Source organism: Aethalodelphis obliquidens, unplaced genomic scaffold, assembly GCF_003676395.1.
Source record: "Aethalodelphis obliquidens isolate GAN/ISIS:26980383/991018 unplaced genomic scaffold, ASM367639v1 scaffold40, whole genome shotgun sequence".
NCBI lineage: Eukaryota > Metazoa > Chordata > Mammalia > Artiodactyla > Delphinidae > Aethalodelphis > Aethalodelphis obliquidens.
In genome coordinates, this window is record NW_020837984.1 from 8,469,184 (window position 1) to 8,491,175 (window position 21,992).

The 21,992-nt window shown below is 35.9% G+C and overlaps 1 protein-coding gene across 1 annotated transcript in view; it reads left to right on the top strand.

Annotated features, from left to right (window-relative positions):
* The window catches only part of EHBP1 (EH domain binding protein 1), a 362,437-nt gene extending 341,466 nt beyond the window's left edge, over positions 1-20,971 (top strand). The window contains exons 20-23 of the mRNA XM_027131633.1: positions 12,072-12,171; positions 13,290-13,363; positions 19,654-19,768; positions 19,986-20,971. Of these exons, the coding sequence (XP_026987434.1) occupies positions 12,072-12,171; positions 13,290-13,363; positions 19,654-19,768; positions 19,986-20,076 (380 nt within the window). The 3' untranslated portion in view covers positions 20,077-20,971. The remainder of the gene's footprint in view (positions 1-12,071; positions 12,172-13,289; positions 13,364-19,653; positions 19,769-19,985) is intronic.
* Positions 20,972-21,992: the final 1,021 nt, after the last annotated feature.

A 21,992-nucleotide genomic window follows, 5' to 3' on the forward strand; every position in this document is an offset into this window, starting at 1 on the left:
GGGGGGGGGGGGAGGGAGGCTGAAGAGGGAGGGGATATGGAAATACATGTATACATATAGCTGATTCACTTTGTTATACAGCAGAAACTAACACAACATTGTAAAGCAGTTATACTCCAATAAAGATGTTTAAAAAAAAAAGATGCAGATGTAGAGAACGGATTTGAGGACACAGGGAGGAAGGGGAAGCTGGGACGAAGTGAGAGTAACACTAACATATATATACTACCAAATGTAAAGTGGATGGCTAGTGGGAAGCTGCAGCATAGCACAGGGAGATCAGCTTGATACTTTGTGATGACCTAAAGGGGTGAGTTTAGGGAGGATGGGAGGGAGGCTCAAGAGGGAGGGTATATGGGGATATATGTATACATATAGCTGGTTCACTTTGTTGTACAGTAGAAACTAACACAACACTGTAAAGCAATTATACTCCAATAAAGATGTAAAAAAAAAATAAAAATAAAAATGTAAGTCAAAGATGATACTTAGGCTGGTATTATTTTTTTAATTAAAAATGAGTTTTTATAAATTTCATTGATTTAAAAAATAGAAATAGTTTTTTGTATGGAGGGTATGAATAACCTACCACAGAAATAAATTATTAAAATAGTCAAAAATATTTTAATTTCTCATGAGGATAAAATGAAAGGGAGCCAAAAATTTTTAACTTTTAATACTATTTGTTTTGACTCATGTGCCTATTTTGAATCTAAGTAAAAGGTTAAAGAAAGTTATACTGAACATTGCAAAACTGTCACCATAGACTAGGTAGCAATTTTGCTGAATTCTGAAATATATAATATTAACAGGAACATCATGAGGACTAAATAGATTTGGAGTTGACCATGACTTTGGGTGGGAATGTAGATTGTGTTTTATTTTATTTTTTTAAGATTTATTATTTATTTATTTAATTTATTTTGTTGTTGCAATGGGTCTTAGTTGCAGCATACGGGATCTTCGTTGAGGCTTGCAGGATCTTTTGTTGTGGCGTGTGGGCTTCTCTCTAGTTGTGGCATGTGGGTTTTCTCTTCTCTAGTTGTGGTGCACAGGCTCCAGGGCACTTGGACTCTGTAGTTGTGGCGCGCAGGTTCCAGAGTGCCTGGGCTCTGTAGTTTGCGGCACTCGGGCTCTAGTTGAGGCACTCAAGCTCAGTAGTTGTGGCACATGGGCTTAGTTGCCCTGCGGCATTTGGGATCTTAGTTCCCTGACCAGGGATCAAACCTGCGTTCACTGCATTGGCAGGCGGATTCTTTACCACTGGACCACCAGGGAAGTCCCCTGCTCTGACCTTTTTTAAGTGAGCTGTAGCTTTGAAGAAAAGGGAGAGGATATACAACACAACAGAAGGACATGTAACTAACTGCTGGAGCTTGGCTCATACGACTTGTGCCAGAATCTGAGAGTGGGTATTGGGGAGCATGATGTTCTTCAGTCAAAAGGTTATCTAAAAATTTATATCATGATAAAGGGCAAATTGAACATGTCCTGGGAATTAAGTTGAGGAGAAATCTGAAAATTATTTTTGGTAATTCTAGAGATTCTGAGAGTCACATTAGATTTTTATTTTCTCTGAATTTCTGACTGAAGGAACTGCTATTAGCAAGAGAAGCTTTGGAATAGACTTCACAGTACATGTGTAACCTTGGAAAGGAGACTGTCTCCTGGAGGGTTTGCATTTGAGTAGCTCTTTTAAGAGAAGAAAAATGGGTAATGGGTAGTTGCTGGGCTTCCATACTTAAGAGGAATGAAAAATATGAAATGATGGTAGGATGTATTTTGGTCGATTGGTCCAGTAAAGTAGATATGTAAAGATACTAGAAATGTCATGCTCAATGGCACTAACATCTTAAAACTTGCACCAAGTTGCCCAGTATGTTTACTTCTGTGAGTAGGCCTATCTGGTGCTTGCACAGGCAGTCAGAAAAACTGTGAGACCCTGCCATGAGGAGTCACCATGCCTTACTCCCATCAGTAATCCTAGGAATCAGACAGCAGGGAGGATCCTGAAGCTTGAAGAATGTGGATCTGTACTGTTGTGTGTGTGTGTGCATGTGCATGTGCGTGTGTGTGTATTGTATATATAAGGGTGTGTGTGTGTGTAGAAACGGAGAGAATATAGCAACCACCATTATACTACTTATAGCATTTATTATACGCCAGGCACTATTCTAAGTACTTTACATACATTAACTCACTTAATCTTCACAAGACCCTATGAAGTAGTTTTATTATCTTCACTTTACAAATAAGGAAACTGAGGCGTAGGGAGATTAAGTAATTTACCCAAATTGCCACAGCTTTTAAAGAGCAGAGGTGGAACTTGAATGCACCCTGATAATATCATGGTAGGCAGAGTATTTTTTTTTTAAACATCTTTATTGGAGTATAATTGCTTTACAATGTTGTGTTAGTTTCTGCTGTATAGCAAAGTGAATCAGCTATATGTATACATATATCCCCATATCCCCTCCCTCTTGCGTCTCCCTCCCACCCTCCCTATCCCACCCCTCTAGGTGGTCACAAAGCACTGAGCTGATCTCCCTGTGCTATGCGGCTGCTTCCCAGTAGCTATCTATTTTACATTTGGTAGTGTGTATATGTCAATGCCACGCTCTCACTTCATCCCAATTTACCCTCCCCCCTCCCCGTGTCCTCAAGTCCATTCAGGCAGAGTATTCTTGTTTGGCCATTTTCATTGAAGGATGCCTCAAATGCTCAAATGGAATCAGCATAGCTTGTAGTTGCCCAAGAATTAGACAAGTATCCCTGGAATCCCCCGTTTCTTGAAGACATCATACACCAACCTATAATTCAAGGATCACATAGACATATCTGCATAGGAAGAAAGGCTGACTCCCCTTGACACTCCTTGATGTACTGCTCTGAGATCATTGTTAAGTCTCAGTGACCTACACGGGAAGAGTAAACAAAACCACCTCTGCTAATGGATGAACTTGTTTTGTTTATCAGAGGTGGGAAGGTTTGCTTTCTGTTTGGGGGTTTTGTTTTGCTTTGTTTTTTCTGCTTTGCTCATCAGAGCCATTATGAAGGCTTTGTCAGGTTGGCCTGAATTCTAAATAAAGGGCCCATTCTGGTAAGACTGGTTACCTATGAGTGTCAAGTAGGATGGCTAAGAATGGTGGTTCACCAGACAGACTGCCTGGATTTGAGGCCTAGTTCTTCCACTAACTATTATTTTAGGTAAGTTATATAACCTCATTAAATATTTGATGTTATTATCATAATCATCATTATTATTATTCCCAGTCTATGAGAAAGTTATTGGTTCTCAGTCATCTGGTGAGGGAGATATATGACATAGAGCATCTTTGAGACACTCTTTCCAAGACTTCAGGAAGCAACACTGTGGACGCAAGTCCATCATGAATGTCTCTGTGTCCTGGTGAAGAGAATGGCTCCACTGGGAAGGTTAAGGGGCATTGGATGAGGTAGTATAATGCTGAAACTCACGCTAGTCACCTGGCCTGGTCTTGAAAAGCAACATTCGTTATATTTGATTTAAAATGTTGTGTAATTGTTGAAGCTGTGTGCAAGTTAAAAGACTGCTGGAGATGGCTCTGCAGTGTCCTGCTTTCATTAGGCTTCTCTGTTTAGAGAATGAACGTGGCCGCAGGCCAGGAGGGGATAGGCCTAATTCCCTTCAGCTCTCCCTCACTGAGTAAAGATTTTTAAGAAGGTACATAAGGAAGGATATATCGCAGTGTTGCCTGGTTATCTGAACCCCCAAGCATGATCAGACAAGGTGTAGGGAGGAAGAGGAAGTTATTGTGTGTGTAGCGCACTGGGGGTTGGGGGTTGAACTCATCCCTTACTGGAAACTGGAGGCTCTGGGGACACCCTGCTATGATTGTTTTAGGACATTTAAAGACTTTAAGCAGCACAGGGTTACCTAAAAGAGTAGCTGATTGAAGCTCTTTATTAGAAGCCTATTTAGAGCATATCTGCCTGGTTTGTCCTTCTGTATTTTAAAAATTACATATATTTTCCACACTTTCAACAAAATCAAATCTCATTCTCACCTGGCATTTAGTAAATCATCTTTTTTATCTATAATTGCAACTTCGTAAGCCGATTTAATGATGCTCTGCTTTTAACATCAAAATCTCTCTATAAAAATGATGAAAACTTACTATCTCGGTGAAGCTTTTTTGCTTTATAAATATTTGGTTTTTCTTGTTGAGGGCCTTCTTTTCTTAAAATTATATCAATTTGTACTTCAAATTATCTTTTTTTTCTTTATTTTGATAACTGGTAAACTTTTAGATGTGTTCTATTAGTCTATAATTTTCAATCTTAAAATTTACCTCTTTCATTTTTGGATATTAAGTAGTATTTCATGATCTACTTTGTTCTTCAATCTCTAAAACCCATTGCAAATAACTAGACTGTCATTACCTGGAGCACAGCCACATTATTGTGTCACCATAGCTATGGCTGTCTTTTGTATGCAGCTGTGACACTGCTGACCCAAAAGGGCATTCACTTTGTTTTTCCAGCTTCAAAGATGAGTTTGTGCTTATTCACCCACATTTTTCACCTATCTTGCTTATGACCAATGACATACTAATTATACTAACTATAGACTTTGTTATCACTAACGAAGATTTAAAATATAATTTGTGTCCAAGGAATTGTTTAGAAATTTATCCTCACTCAGCTGTCCCTGATTATGTGTCTGTCTCCACACTATACGGATAAGCCCTTTTGAGGGCACCGACCACATCTTGGTCATCTTTCTATCTCCAGTTCTTGGCTCAGTGCCGCACGTGCCATTATCACCCTCTTCATGATCGTCATCATAGCTAGCATTTTTAGTTGTGGGCACTGTGCTAAGGACTTTACACAGATTTTCTCATTTAATTCCTCCATCAACCATATGAGGTAAGTAATATGATTATACTTACAGAGAAGGAGAAACTGATGTTTAGAGAGGTTAATTGGTCTAAGATCAAAGGGTTCAGTCAATTTTTTTTAACTGAACTGGAAGAAAGCCATTTGAGATGCAGATTCAATGTTCATCTTATTTGTATCGTATTCCAAACGACAGACCTAACCAGCCATAGAAACTATAGATGGTATACAGTTATAAATTATGCTTGGCCCTACCAGAATTTATAGTCTTATCTGCAGGAGTTTCTCAGAATTAATGTAAGTAAACATTCATAAAGGTAGTCCTTAATTTATAAGAGGTCTTTATTCTAAAGTTCATTTCTGAGTCAGTTGTTTTTCCATAAAGTACTTAAATTACGGATTGAGTTCCCAGACCACCACATAAAAAACTGTGTGCCCAAATGACTTTAAAAAAGATAAACCCCTGTTCTCCCAATGAGAAGATCTCCCCCAGAAATTTTGACCTTCTTGAATATATAAAACTTTAGTAATATCTCTTGTAACATTTAATTTATCTCTATATATATACTTAAAATCACATCTTGGGCTTCCCTGGTGGCGCAGTGGTTGAGAGTCTGCCTGCCGATGCAGGGGACACGGGTTCATGCCCCGGTCCAGGTAGATCCCACATGCCGCGGAGCGGCTAGGACCGTGAGCCATGGCTGCTGGGCCTGTGCATCTGGAGCCTGTTGCTCCGCAGCGGGAGAGGCCACAACAGTGAGAGGCCCGCATACCGCAAAAAAAAAAAAAAAAAAAAAATCACATCTTAAGATACATTAATCTAGAAATATTGTTTCTCTCCACTCCCACTTTTCCAGAAATAATTTTATTCAACTGTTAATGCTCATCTTTAACATTAATATCTCTGTCACTTCTAGGGCCACTCTTTAAAGTCATTTCCATGACATGACTACAAGAAGGCTCTAGGAGAGGGAGGGGGTAGAGAAGAGTCTGCCAGGTGCAGGCCAAACAAAGGGGGCTTCAAGAAAGGGGAGAACTGGCAGGGGAAGCTGTCCATCTGTAAGTGTGGCTCACAATTCAAGTTTTCCCCTTATTGGAGGATGCCCAGTTGATCCTCCAAGTAGACATTAGTGTGTTTGGTTGAATGATGCATATAAAAGTGACTCACTGTATTTTATCCCATTTTACAAAGTATGTTAAATGCAACTTGAAAAATAAATACAGTTTCAGAGTTCTGAGTGTTTTGACTTCAGCCAAATATCTATCTGTCAACAGTCAAAATAGTCATACATTACCTGAAATGTGGGTCATATTAATACTTTTAAAGGCTAAGAGCACTGAAAAGTTATGGAAGCAACTCCATCCCACATGTAATTTTTTAAATATACTAGACTGTAAGTAAATACAAAGAATTTTATTGGTTGTGAATTTTCTGATGATGATTACTTTCATACTTTTTAGTTTATTTTTGTACTATATTAAGTTTGTGCTTAATTTACCTTTTGAGAAATTAAGCACTGACCTTTGGCATAAAAAGTCTGTTCAGACTCTATTAAGAAGTTGGCACAAGAAGATTGCTGTTAATTTCTGGCCTTTAGAAATAGCATTTTCTTTTGTATAAGTCTAAGGAGGAAGAGCTTTTGTGAAGTTGTCTATACCTCCTCCTGCATAGGTATGTCCATAGAAGTCTGTCAGAATTTATCTGTAGAGAGATGTTGCCCTGAATCTCTCCCCACATTCTGTTTTACTAAATGGGTAAATAAAAGATGTGTTTATTTTGAGAGAATGGGTTAGTTTTTATTTTACTTCAACAAAAGGAGACAGGATTTTCCCCCAAAGTTTATATACTTAATATTATAACAAATATATCATGCTGACCAAATAGTTTTTTTTTTTTTTTTTTTTGCGGTATGTGGGCCTCTCACTGTTGTGGCCTCTCCCGTTGCGGAGCACAGGCTCCGGACACGCAGGCTCAACGGCCATGGCTCACGGGCCCAGGCGCTCCACGGCATGTGGGATCTTCCCAGACCGGGGCACGAACCCATGTACCCTGCATCGGCAGGTGGACTCTCAACCACTGCACCACCAGGGAAGCCCTGACCAAATAGTTTTAAGACAATTGCTGAAGACATCAATAAGGATTATGAGATTCTTCATTTACATTGATTGCTGTTAGAGGATTTTCTTAGTGTAGAAACATTTATCAACTGTTTGCTCATATAGTAAAATTTGTTTTCATAATAAAGCTCTATTTCCTAAGCTTAAAATATTTTCTAAAACTGGAGCACTGGAGTCCTGTAATGATGTTGGCTTTGGAGTTCATGTGTCCATGACCCTATGTAACTGCAGTAAATTAATCTTTCTCATCCATTAAGTAAATCTACCAGAATTCACCTCCTGTGTTATTAAAATATGTTTGTCCAGTATCAGTTAGTTGGATACCTTCATGTGTATCTCTATTTTAATATACTAAATCTTTCAGAGGTTATCATATACGTGTAATCATACCATAGGGACAATTTGTAATGGCAGCTTTGTTGTTTTTATGTTTGGTTTGTGTTTGCTACGTTGTGTCCTTTAAGGGCCATATGTGATCACTAGTCAGCCATCTCCACTATGGAGCTATGGCAAGATTTCAGCATTATATAATGTTTTCATAGTAGAAAATCTTGAATTTGTGTATATGTTTCAACAGTGCCTTCATCTCTGTGTTTTCTTTGTTTCCCATTGAATTCCTCTTCTTTTCAGCTAAAATTGTATTGTTCCTTATTTTGCATTTATATAATGCACTGGGCTTCCCTGGTGGCGCAGTGGTTGAGAGTCCACCTGCTGATGCAGGGGACACGGGTTCTTGCCCCAGTCCGGGAAGATCCCACATGCCGTGGAGCGCCTGGGCCCGTGAGCCATGGCCGCTGGGCCTGCGCGTCCGGAGCCTGTGCTCCACAACGGGAGAGGCCACAGCAGTGAGAGGCCCGCGTACCGCAAAAAAAAAAAAAAGAATGCACTGTCTGAAAATATATCTTTCTAAATAGACAATAAGCTTATGGTGAAAGATTAATTAGGAAAGGTTAACTAGTAGACAGTTTTTGAAAATATAACTCATAATTTCAGGTTTTTAACATCACTTTCCTCTTGTTCATTTTAAAATTTACATTGAGAATGCTGCTTTGGAAAAAACAAATGAAAACTACATACATGTTCCTGGGTGAAGAAATGAATTCTTAAGTTAAATCTTAACTTTAAATCATTTTGGGAGGGAGGAGATGGAATATAAAGGCAGTTGTCAACCAACGTTTATTAAGTATTTATACTACATGTAGTGCTATATTATGCTGCTTTGTGTTAAGTGGTTTTTGTTAACTATGTGATAGGAAGAATGATTTGAAGTCATATTTACATATTACTTTTCCTGCTATTTTCATTACTCTTCATTATTTAATAGTTTTTATAAATCATACTCAGCTATAATAATTGATTAAAAGATAAAACTGACAATAAGAGATTGTGATGTCAGAAAGACGTTACATTCCACAAGGCAAAATAACAAAACAGAATTCTTTAAGGAAACAAAGTAGAAAAAAACATTACCAGAGACTATATTAGTCAATACTTTAAAATGTTAAGGTGATGTTTTTATTGGTAGTATATTTATAATAAACATGAGGCACTCTGTTTTAAAATATAGTTTAACAACCCGGCCATGCTTTCACATTTTAGTCACTGTGTACTGAACTGTAGTGTTTTGTCATTTTGTAAATTTCAAAATGGGCTTCAATAATATAGGTTTTGAACTTTTCAGTTCATGAAACTGAAAAAAATTTAAAGTATCAGTATTGACTCTAAGGTGATAAAATTGTAGTTGTGATTACAAATTAAAGATAATTTTGAAAGAGAGGTAGTTAACTAGGTGAGTTTAAACAAGATAAAATGATTTATGGCCATTTTATAAAATAATGACAATCTTCATTTTAAGCTACAATGTAAAGTGCTTTATTCTGAGATTATGTATTGTGTCAGAAGCTAAAACTGCCTTTTTTCTAACAGTGCCAGAATACAACCTCTTTTTCTTTTTGCACTAACAAGACTGCTTTACCACCACAGCCCACTCTAAGTAATTAAATCAATCCTTTGTACTTACCGTATTCTCCTCTAGTGACGGTACTAGATCTGATTATATGCTTCATGCATATTCAAAGTACCGCACTGACAGCTCTTTAATGAGCTCTTACTTAATCAGTATGAACAATGTTCATCTTGTTCTTTTTTTCCTCATGCATTAGAGCTAGGAATAGTTGGGAAAAATGAAACATCCAGCATTCATTTGAAAAATATATTGTACTTTGAAAAGTGTCTAAGCTGAGGAAGTTGCATTCTGCCCTTTAAAAGTCTGATGGACAAATTGGATTACTAGTATTGGATTAAATAACAAATGGTTAGAGGAGAAATGAGAAAAGCTCACTGTGATCACAGGCTTTAATATTTTTTGTTACTTATAAAGCTAAAGGGGTCTTTAACCAGTTATTAAAGTCAGGATTAATTTGTAATGGTTCAACTTACTGGCTTTTAAAAGCTTTTTAAATTAAAAAAATTTTAAATCCCTAAAAACAATAGTGTAATGATGTATTAGAAGAAAATTTAATTTTTTTATTACTAGGCTAAGTATAGATTTCCATCACTGTGTACTATCTCAGATAAGGAGTTAGTGATACAGAATTGATTTAACCTCAAATATGTTTTTTTCAGTTAATTTATATAATCTATGTAGCACTGAATAATATGTCTTTAAATATTTCTTATTGTTTGGCTTATTCCCTTTTTAAACATGAGACTCTTCTCATTTCCTAACAGTTAGGGGAGGTGGATCTTTTATTCTTATGTAGAAATCATAGGCATGAGTTAAACTGAAAATAACACAGTTATTTTGTTCTTATGTAGAAATCATAGGCATGAGTTAAACTGAAAATAACACAGTACCACATCAATATTGTTATTCTCAAGGAAGCAGTCTTCCATTGAAGAAAATGATGCTAATTTAAAAATAGGCTAGTTGCTTCTAGTCTTATTGCCTGAAAGCCTCAATTACAGGTTAGGTTAAACTCAAAACAAAGTTTTAATATGTGTATATTTTTAGAAACCACTTAGGTTATGAATGCAAGAATTAAGTCTTTAATCAGAAAACAAAATATCATAAAAACTGCACCTATTAATATTGCACACATGTGTCATTTCAGTGATCAAAAAGGCCTTCACCAGGGTACAATTGGCCTTTTTCCAAATTGCAAGCTTTTTCTCAGCTTTTTCTTTTTACTCTTTCTTCTTTTGTTGCTACCCAGGGATTTGTGCCTATCGCAGCCTATATCACATGACCAGTGTCAAGACATCACATGGTCCAAAGTGAATACAAAACCAGCTACCCTAAAAGAGAGATTAAAAATGCTGTAAAACAATAAAGACCTTTGTTCATACTCAAAGAATCTATCCTAGATCTGCTTCATACCATAAAGTTTAACAGACTTTAATGAAAGCACATATCCTCTCACTATTTTCCCTAATAATGAACAACAGATATCTATTTTACAGGGATGCTCAGAAATACATGTTTAATCTTTTGCACACAGATCAGCTCTTTATTTTAGATTTTCATTCCAAAGATTTTTTCAAATTTCTGTTAATGTGGAAACAGGTAAATAAATTATGGTTCATCCATAATTTATGCAAGTATTAAAAAAGAATGAAGTAGATCTTCAAACAGCATGACAACAACAAATCACAGGGTCCTTATGTTAAAGAAACCTGTATGTGTCCAGATAAGGTATATACCTGTATGTGATAGACATAGCTACGTATGTGGTCTGGAAGAAGATACGCTAAACTGCAGTAGTACTTCTGGAGAAGGGAGGTGGATGGGGGAATTGGAGAGGGTGGGGGTGGTGAAAGAGGCCTTGACTTTTTACTCAATTATACCTCTGTATTGTTTGAATATTTTTTAATGGACTGGTAGTGTGTTTGAAAGTTAAAAGAAAATATCTCACTTAAGAAGAAAATGAAACTTAGGAAATTGACTAGGCTATTTAGTCTTCGCCTGGCATATTTAATTTTTTAGTAGATATTTAAGTTAACCCTATGAATCTATCTAGAAGTTGGACTGAAGTATTAAATAATGGTCTAGCAAAACAATAAACCAATCATGGGCGAAATTCAGAAAAAAAAAGTCAAAGAATTGTAAATTTGACTAGATACAATTTGAAGGGAGAGGAAGGAAGAGGGTTGGGGAATTAATATTTTTCTTGAGTATGATTGTGGCCTACTTCTGCATGAACAATACCAAATATATGCTATATGTTATAATCCTTGACATACTGGCCTTTTGAGGGGAAGGGTGGTACAGATGATGGAATGGATATTAGGGAAAATGAATTTTAAATGTACAATCAGTAAATTTATAATCTAAAATTTTAAATCATCTCTCTGCTCAAATGTTTTCTCATTTACGGAACATTATTATGTTCATCATGTTTTTTCACAGATAGCTCTAAGTATTTTTGTAGCTTGTTCATTTACAATGTATTTAAAATAATTTGCAAGTGTTTACCCTGTTAGGGATGATGAGTTCTGGAATGGTATATGTATGTATACCTTTAGTTTGCTTTGGGGGAGGAAAATAAGAAAAAAAGCAAGTTGTTACAGGTGGAAGCTCTCACAAAATCTATTGACTTCTCTGACCTTACTGGTAGTCTTATAATTCTCATAATGATTTTTTAATGTGGTTTTTAATTAATTTATTTATTTTTATCACGACCGTATGTCTGTCAGCACCACGAGTTCCTCACTGAAACATAATAACAAGTCAGCCTCTGGGGAGGATTTAAAAGTTGGAACACTTTTTTTTTTTTTTTAACTGTACTTAGTATTAGTATTGTACTTAGTATGATCTGTAAATATGTTCGGGGGACTGAAATATACAAGGTGAATAATAGCAGCTTTGGAGATTGGCTTATGAATTTTTAAATATTGATTTCTTTTTTCAGGCCTCGGACCTTAATCTGATGTTGTTATAAACAGTTTAACTTGTACTGTTGGGATAGCTAAAATATGTTTCGTGTTAAAAAGAAAAAAAACAAAACACTTGTGCTGAACTATTATTTGGCTTGTAAATGTCAATAGAATAAGAAATATCTCTTCCTAAATTATAGGAAGGAACACAGAAGAAGAAGAAGCTATGATGCAGGAGTGGTTTATGTTAGTTAATAAGAAAAACGCCTTAATAAGGAGAATGAACCAGCTCTCTCTCCTGTAAGTACTTATGACTTTGCTTGTTTTTCCTACAACATTGATGAATCTTAGGCTTTCCATCATTGTCTTTTTTGGGGGTTTCATTCTTATTAGGCTTAATGTTTTTTCTTTCCTTAGAGATTATGTTTTATATAAAATTAAAAATAGTATATAACCAATTTTTACCTTAAGAGTAAGAATTTTAGAGTGTTAGATACTGAAAAAATGTATTTATTATATAGAAAGCCAAGTAATATAAACAATTTTTGTGTTTAAGAAATCACTTGTGCACAAAAAGGATGTTTGGTTTATATTTAGTGGGAAAAGAAATAAAATTGAAGTTTATTTAACATCAAATTTTCAGTTAAAAATTAAAATAAGTCTTAATAAGGACAAAACTAACTTTGTATTCTACAAATGATGTTACCCTAAATTTTGGGATAAAAGATTAATAATTTACACAGAAGTGACCTTTTTATGATTGCAAGAATTACAGTAAAATGGAGACTAGACCAAATGTAAGCATTTTCAGTCTTTAGCATTTAGTTCACATAGGACTTAATGCTTGTTCCTTTTTCTCACTAACAATGTTCTTATATTATGCCACCTAGTGTGGGAAGAAGCAGGCTTACATGTTTTATTTTAGTGAAAACCTCTATTTTTGTCATTTCTGCCATGCCTGAACTTGATAAAGGAGTTATGAAGAAGTGCAGAACTTAACTAATCTTGCCTTTTTAATTGTCTCTATATTAAATTTTCACTGGTGGTACTTTCATGTTTCTTGTACTCTTTTCACACAGAGTTCTAGAAAAAAAAGTGTTTATTGCGAATTATGAAAAATATTCTACAAAATAACCTTATACCTGGCACTTAATACAAGAAGCATTGAAGATTGAGGCTACTTATCCACAGATTAGAATATACTTCTGTGCAATTCAAAATTGAAGGAGAAAAATAATAGCACTATTAAATATTCAACCTGAGGAAGGTTTTAGGTTTGTGTATCATTTGTTTTGAGTGGCTTAAAGTTAAAGAGAACAGTCAGTTATGAGTCCTAAAATCAATGTAACCTAAAGGTTCTTTTAAGTGTTTAATGATTTAGTAATTAGCATATTGATGAACTTTTGCAACTTGCCTAGGGAAAAAGAACATGATTTAGAACGACGATATGAGCTGCTGAATCGGGAATTGCGGGCAATGCTAGCCATTGAAGGTAAGAGATGCCATGGCCGAATGAGGTGTTTGAGGTGTCAGTTGTCAAAGAGATTTAAAGAGTGTAATACACTTCTGGTCTCACTAGGTGTGGTCTGACTAAGGACCTACAGGAATTGCAAATAAATGCCTTAGAGTCAGAAACCAATAGTCATGTAAAACCTAAGGACCCTAATTCAGATCATCGTTATGCTTGCTATTAAACATAAAATTGTCTTATCTTTTGTCTGTAAGCTTAAATGTCCATTAAATGGAAAATATAACTAGTTAAATGATTTCATTTTACTATGTGCAAGTTAAAGAGGTTTGAGAAAGATCTATCATTTTGATTTTTCACATTCATACTCTAAATTTTACCTTAATATTTAATTGATGTCAACACAAATATGTAACTGTCCAGTCTGCTATAGTTCTTAAGATTCCAGCTCCTATTAAGTGAATAATCAGGCAAAGATTCCGGCATATGAGATAAATACAACACTTTCACACTTTATATAAAGCTTTTAAATGAATTACATATATAGTAATCCTAAGCATGGTTCATAATATCAATAAACATCAGCTAGCTTAACTATGGCATTTACTATATATGCTTATTTTTTTTAAATTCTTACTATTTTAGAATGCTGTTCTCCATATACCTCTTAGTTGAAAATGTCTTATAGTTCAAAGATGTCCACTTAAAAGCTAATCCTTTGGGCTCTGTAAAATGGACCTTTTGTCTAATCAATGCAAATTGATTTTCCTATTCTGTATTGACCTCTTAACACATGCATTGACTGTCCATTGTAATTTCTTCCTTCACCTGATAAGGTACCTGATCCATAAGAAGTCAATTCTAATTAGTTCAGAAACTGGGAATTTAAGTTTGTAAGAGAAATTCAAATGAAACCATGTTTTAAAATATTTTAATTAAAATTGTTAGTAAATAAAATACATGCTGTTTATCTAAATAGTATCTTATACATTTATAGAAGTTTTATTCTTTTATATTCCTAATATTTGATAAATATGACTAACAACATTTGTACGTCCTAATTTATAAATTAGATTTACTTTATTTAAAAGGCTTTCAGATAGCTAATTTCCTTCAAGTGGCTATCAAATTATATCACTAATAATGACTATAAAATTTGTCAAAATTATTTAAGAAGTTCTGTGAAACTTGCCACTGAATAAAATGCACAAATATACTAAATGGTATTTTTCCTCTTGCTATAATTTTTGTAGTCATGGTATAGTCTTAAAAGAGATTGGAAAGCTAAATAGTCATTTGAAAAGTAGGTATAGCAAATACTATTTATATGGTATATTATATATATATATGTGTGTGTATAATATAAAATGTGTTTGTATATAGTATGTATAACTCATTATACAATTTATTCTTTATAGATTAATTATATATTATGCTCAATACAGAGTATTACAATGTTTAAAAATTTACTTTCTCATGTATAGTAAGTTAAATCAACCCTAAGATACAGCTTGATACAATACAGTTGACTTTTAAGGCAGATATTGCTTCTATCCCAAAACCAGTATTATTACCAAATAGTACCATCTTTAAAGGAGGGCCATAATACATATAAAACATCCCAGTTTCATTGGCCATCCTATCCCTATATAATAGACCTACAGTCTTAAATAATCTAACATTTTTCTGCCTGCTCCCCTTGTACACATGGAAGAGCAGTAGAAAGTAATATTTTTGAAGAAGAGAAAAAAAATTAATGTTTTTCTTTTCATACACCTTTAATACAATTGTTAATTTTTTGTGGTTTTGTTCTGTTTTATTTTTTAATTAATACTATTGTCCCATGTGTGATTGTGCCTTAAATCTCTCAGCCAGTTTCTGTTGCTGGTTGAGGGGCAAAAGAGACTTGAGGAAAGAAGCAGCCTGTTGAATACAAATAAAGACACTTTCTCAGAGAGAGGCCTGTCCCATTAGCCTGGGCAATATGTGGCCTGAGCTGTCCTAGAGTGATACTGAGCATCGTGATCATCAGTTCTTTGAAGACAGTATCCTCTGAGCCAGCCCTTAGAATGGACACACATTCAGTAGTCTTTCAGAGTGTTAAAACACCACAGAAAAACACATGAACAGGCAACACTAATTGGTTTTGTTTTGCTTTCCTTTGTTTTAAAGTCCCTTCCTCTTTTCTTTCCCATCTCTTCTACTTAGTAGCCATAAGATGGTTTTCATAATAAATAAACTAAAATATTTTTGAATAATCTACTACTGAAACCATTAACTAGGAGAAAAGCACAGAATATTAATAGTCATAGTCCAGTGAAAGAAGTATTAACAGCTTGGTTTGAGAGCAAAATAATAATAATAACATTCAATATATCCATTCTTCTGAGAATCCATAATCACTTTGGCCTTTTTTTTTTCCCTGAGGTGTTTTCATTGCAGGAGTTTCACTCTACTGAGCTAAGTTGTAGGATCCCTTAAGCTAACAAGCATCTTTCAGATACTTTTCCTATAGTTTTTCTGTTCCAGATTATTTAATGCCCCCTCAGGAAAGATAAATTCATTTCTGCACACATTGGGGTGGGCTTTTGGAAAGTGGTGTGTTCATTTTCTGCACAAGAAATGGATCTTCTCTAGGATTTTGTACATCTTGATTTATTCTTGGCTTAGAGTTTGAAGTGGGTGCTCTTCTAAAGGGATTTATGCATAGGTTCACTATTTTTGTAGTTATGGCTTATATGATAAGCTTTTTATATTTAAAATCAATATGTAATCCTGTGGAGGAGCTTATCCCCTAAAACCCCATTTGTAAATCTATTTTAGCTTTGTTACACAGCACAGCCACAGTCTTCCATAGATTGATTAGGTACAGCGGTAGAATCCTATCAAATGGCCTGCTCTGATGATGATGCAAACTCTTTCAGGATTGCTAGTTGACTGGAACTAAAGATAAGACTTGACTGCAATCCCCCAATGTGCTCTTTACAAAACTAGTGTTAATTTTCATCAAAGTGCCAGGCTTATTTATAGTGGCAAGGTTGAAGGTTTACTACAAGAACTTTAGGTCCTTTCTATTAAAGTGTTTATAGGTATTTCTTTTGCCTTTTTTCCAAGGTAATTATCAACTTCAGCAAATAAACTGAATCAGGGAATGAATAATTGGCCCTATATATAAAAAAAGAGTTTTTTAGATTAACAAAACAGCTCAGTGCAGATAGACATAAACAGAATCTCTTTATTTTAACACTTTGGCTCAAATGCAGCATCAAAACTTAATCCTATTTGTTGTGAGAGGATATGGCTTTTGTAGCAAAAGTACACTGGAATCTTTAAATTAATCAAAACCCACATTGTAGTCTGTCCAAGGCAAAGTCATTGCATCTAGCTAGCTGTTATAGGTGAGTAATCCTTTCTTAAAATGTATAACAAGTAACATATAAACTTACATTCAGGCTTTTAAAACATGACATTACATCTAGGTGAAGCTATTTAAAGAGGAATTTTTTAATTTTTAAATGTAGACCTTTGAACATACAAATGTGAATCTTGATCAATTTTAAAGGTGTTATCAAATTTTTTTAAATCATCAAAATAGTTTACTTAATTTCCCAAATTAGCATTCAAATATGTGTGTGAATGTGTATAAATTTACTCCTGTGAGAAAGCAAATCCAAAGTAAAAGTAGTTTTGCTAGTGTAAAATCTACTCACTGCGCATAGCTATTTTCTCCACAATTTGACTAATTATTTGTAGATAGATATTAATGTAGTGATGACACTTTAATATAAAAAACCTATAAATTTATGCTGAAACAGTTAAAATTCTAATGTCAGTTAAATTTGTAAGATGATGAAAATTACCTAAATATTCATAATTTAAAAATGTTTTTGTTACAGTTATGTGAAATGTCAGCATTGAGCTAGGAAAAGGTTAAGATTTTTTAAATTATTCAATACTTAATGGATTAAAAATATAAAATTGTTTCCTCTCTTATCCATATTGTTAAAACCTTATTTTTTAAAAAGTTAAAGAAATATTGATATTTCTAATTATTAATTAAAACCTTAAAAGTGACTGGTCAAATATAGGGAAGGAATAATTTACTCAAGAAGATTATGTGTCATTAAAATTTATTTTTTCTTTAAAAAAATTTTGTAATTTTCAACTTAATTATATTTTTTAAGTTTACAGTGGAGAAATTTTATTTCCCAGTAGTAAAGCTCTTATCAAAATGTTTTGGAAGTAAAGAATTATAAATTAAGCTTATAATCAGAATGATTTCTTGAGGTTGGAAATGGAAAAATCCATATTCATCAAAATTGGTAATCTTAATAATTATAAAATTTAGTTACAAATCTTTTACAAATTTAGCAGGTTTTTCTCTGAGTTAATATTTCTAGAACTACAGTTACCTGAAATTAGACTAGATGACCTTTAAGATCTTTCCAACCTGGAGAGTCTATTAATTTATCTGCTGTGTAGAATGAAACTGATTAAGAACAAGAACCAGATTAGAAAATTGTCCAGCATTCCTGACCTCAGTTGCATTTAAATCCAAGGAATAAAATTGTGATAGATATGGCTTTTCTCCAGTTTTGCTGTTTCATTATTATTTTTTAAATTCTTACATTAAGAAAAAAACTTTCCATAGCAATAGTTTCTTTATTCCTCTCTATGCAATAGAATACTTCACTTCTTTTTAAATAAGAATGTAATGTGACCAATTATTTAATGTACTTATTTGTGATGTTTTGTATCGAATGTGGGTAATTAATATATGGCATGTTTAATATATATGTGTGTATGTATTCGAGCTTGTAATGAAAGGAATAGTGATAAAATAGAATAAATTATTCTAGCTTTTTGCTGCTATTCTAACCTTTATTGCATGATGATGCATCTAATTTTTAATTTGTAAATACAAGATAGAATTCCCTCTAGCTCCATTTGGTTTCATAAAGCTGCTGAGCAGTTTGCTGTCTTGAATAAATTTTGCTTTGGAGGGGGTCGGGGGGATTTGAACCAGCACATTCTTGTGTGGTTTGTGAAGATTCACATGGTAACCAGCGGTGTGCATTGTTGGGTTTATCTGAATAAGCACCAGCCATGTGAGTTTTAACATGATTGCCCAGGGCAATGGAGAGAGAAGAGAGAAACCAGAAAGGATTGCACTCCTCTCTGTTTTTTGGAAAGTGCATTTGCTGGGGGAGGGGGCTACATGAGTCAGTGGCCAGGGTATTTTTTTTTTTTAAGCTGGTGTCCTGTTTCCCTCTAGGTCCTCATTTGTTCGGCTATCTGCCTCATCATCTACTTCTTCTTTTCATTGTTTACCTTCCTAATGAGGGAGGCGGGGTAGACTGGGGGTTGATTGACAGCTACAAGCCCTTACAGTCTGGCCAGAGAGCAGTTGGCTTTGGTTTCAAAAGTGCTTTAAATGTTCGATTTGGTCCTGTTTTTATTAAACGAAACTGCTGCTCATCTTAAGGAAATTATCAGACCAGCAATGATTAGGAAATATATTATTGGGGCCTAAAACCGTCAAAAAACTGCCCCTTCCCATGGAAGGAGCACTGCCCATCGGATTTTCCAACCGGGGTTTCAAAAAGAAGTATGTAATTTTTCCTTTGCAAAAGTGCTTTGATTTGAAACCACGCAGCAAACCTCTCCAAAAGAAAACTGGCTGTGATGCGATCGAGAGCTGCAGTGTAATGTTGCAGAGCAAATTTATTTTTTACTTCAAAGAAAAATGCTAATTAGCCGATTCACTACTTTTAAAGTTATTGTGAAGCATATGGCGCCCAGTGTGAGATACATCCAACTGCTAAAATAGAGCGAAGAGGAAATTAGCGAAGAATGGGCTGTATGGGGTGAGCATGGGGGTGGGGGAGGAGGATAGGTTCTCAGGCAGATTCTCTAGCCTTTTCAGGGTGATTTTATCGCCCATCTCTGCTTCCCGCCTCCTCATTCACCCACATTCCCCCCTCACCGCTCGGGCCGACCTCTTTTGGGCCTCCAGCTCTCCCTCCCCCACTTTGGCTGACATCAGGTGCGCACCTCCGCTGGCCACCGGCGCACACCTGGTCTCTTGCAGGTTCCAGCCCAGCCCGTAGCCGTCTCCATCTACGGAAAATACTTAGAAAGTAGGGTTTTAGGGGCGAAATCCTCATCACGACGGCCAAACTCTCCGTGAAACACTAGCTAGTGGCTCTGTAATATGGTTTGCAGAGAAATAAAAGGGAACTGGAAAAGGCGGGAAGGGGAGGGCCGGGTGGGGTGGGAGACCGGGTGGGTAAGGAGCCTCCCGTCCCCTGCAGACTGGCAGAAGACCGAGGCCCAGAAGCGACGCGAGCAGCTCCTGCTGGATGAGCTGGTGGCCCTAGTGGACAAGCGCGACGCGCTCGTCAGGGACCTGGACGCGCAGGAGAAGCAGTAAGTGGGCGGTGGGGTCGGGGTCGAGGCTCTGCCGCCTGCTGAGGGGCCGAGAAGTTTTCGGAAAGTTCAGTCCAGAGGTCCCGGGTGGGCCGGGGCAGCCTCCCGCTGGCCCCGCGAACCCCGTTCCCTCTGGGGCTCGGAATGCGGGGCGAGAGGAGAGTGCCGCTCTGCGCTCCAAGAAGAAAAATAATTTGGTTTCCTGTTTGACTTCCAGGGCCGAAGAAGAAGACGAGCATTTGGAGCGAACTCTGGAGCAAAACAAAGGCAAGATGGCCAAGAAAGAAGAGAAATGTGTTCTGCAATAGAAGTCAGACCAGAATCTTGACCAACATTTTATTAGCCTTGGGTCCCCAGACCAGAAAAAGTCATTCTCGTTGTTGATTTAAAACTTTTAACATTTTGTTTGGCTGGATTGTACTTCTTTACCACTACCACCACCTCTTTTCCTCCCTTTTTTCCAGACAGTGTACAGAACTCCGAAATAGCTTTGTTTAAGGATTGTGTGTGTGTGAGTTAATCATTTCCTTGAAATCATGTAAAATAGATTGCACAGACATCTTGTGAGTGATTGGTATTAGGAGTGTTCAAGAAACTGTTCAAAGAAGAAAGAAAAGAAAACTCTTCCCTCATTATTTTCCCTCATTTTTTGATGGAGAAAAATTTTAAAACATTTTTGTTGTTGTTGTTATTGTTAATAGCATAATGAGGGGTGGGAGGGGGCTTAAGAGGGAGGGATAAGGAAAATGTCATGAATGATTTTTTTCCAGTCCTGCCATATGTAACACTGAGTCTGTTACCTAAATTTTATAGTTAGATCATCTTCAATTTACTTATTAAATTGTGTTCTATTTACCAGTGGGATTTTCTGCAGTTGTTTTGCGTTTCACTATGAAGATAATAGGGTACTTCTCCTCTGCTTTCTTCGGAGGATGGCCCTTTAACGTAGCCTGAAACAAGTCCTGTGATTTGAAGTGAGCTGTAAGGATGGGACTAATTGACATGCATCACTTTACAAAGACAGTCTTATCATTTGAGAATGCGCCATCTTTTTCTCTGGATAATTATTTATTACATCTAGCTTGGTTCCTACATTTTGTTGGGTCTCAAAATTGGCTCAAGAATGGTGTTAATATTTATTCTGTATTGATAAAAGTCTGTCTTGCCATTATGAGTAAATCCTCCAATTAATATTTTCTTCTCTAGCATAGCACTGTCATTTTTTTGTGAAAATGGTTATCTGTTTATTTATTACAATACTGAGTCATATATAAATTTTCAATAAAAGCAGAAACTTTCTTACCTTAAACACTGCTGCTACTTCTTTGCAATGAAAACTTGAGAAGTTTTTGTATTCATAAGACTTTTCATGTGGAAAAATGGTCCTCTTGAATGCAGGGCAGGATACTGGTCTGTATTTGGAGCTGAATAAGTTTACACCACCCCAGAGGGGCCCTGCTGACACACAAATGCGAATTGAAAAGCAATTAGTCATATTTTCTTAAGCAGTGTAAACTATCATCTTTTAGAGGGTCCTCTCTTAACGATTTGAGATTTGTGATTCCACAGCACTGAAAAAAATGTAATTTTCCATTGTTATAATTTTGCACTCATATGAGGAAGAACTATGACTTCTGATAACCGGCAAGACTGTAGATGCCGAAGTGAAAGGAAGAGGGTTATTGTTGGAGGGGAGGAGGAGGGTAAGTGTGTGCAGGTGTGTGTGTATGAGATGAGGGAAAGGGAACTTTCAACCAGAAGTTCTAAGCTACAGAAAAAACTGGCGATTTTATGGTAGTTTCCATCACTCCTCTACAGAGGTGTCTTGAAACAAAGAAAGCTCGTTCAACAAGTCTGGAGACAGAGAAAACAGTCCACTAGCATTTATACGTTAGCCTAGATCATACATACATATATACACGTATACATATATGTACATATACAGACAAATATTTATACCAATACACACACAAATTCCTTTCGAAAACTATGCAGCCGCCAGTCTTTCAAAATGATAAAACCTTCCTACGGTAGAATTTCTTCACGACAAGGATTTTAAGAAGTTATTGAAAAGTTATCAGAACTAAATGAAATCGGGTATTTGCCGTCTTTATTAGAGCAGGAGAGCAGAGGGAGCTACCGCTTCCTGGGGGGAAGCTCTCAGAACCCGGCCCTAACCCCAGGGAAACCGGCAGACGAAAACCATCAGCCCGGAGCAGCCTGG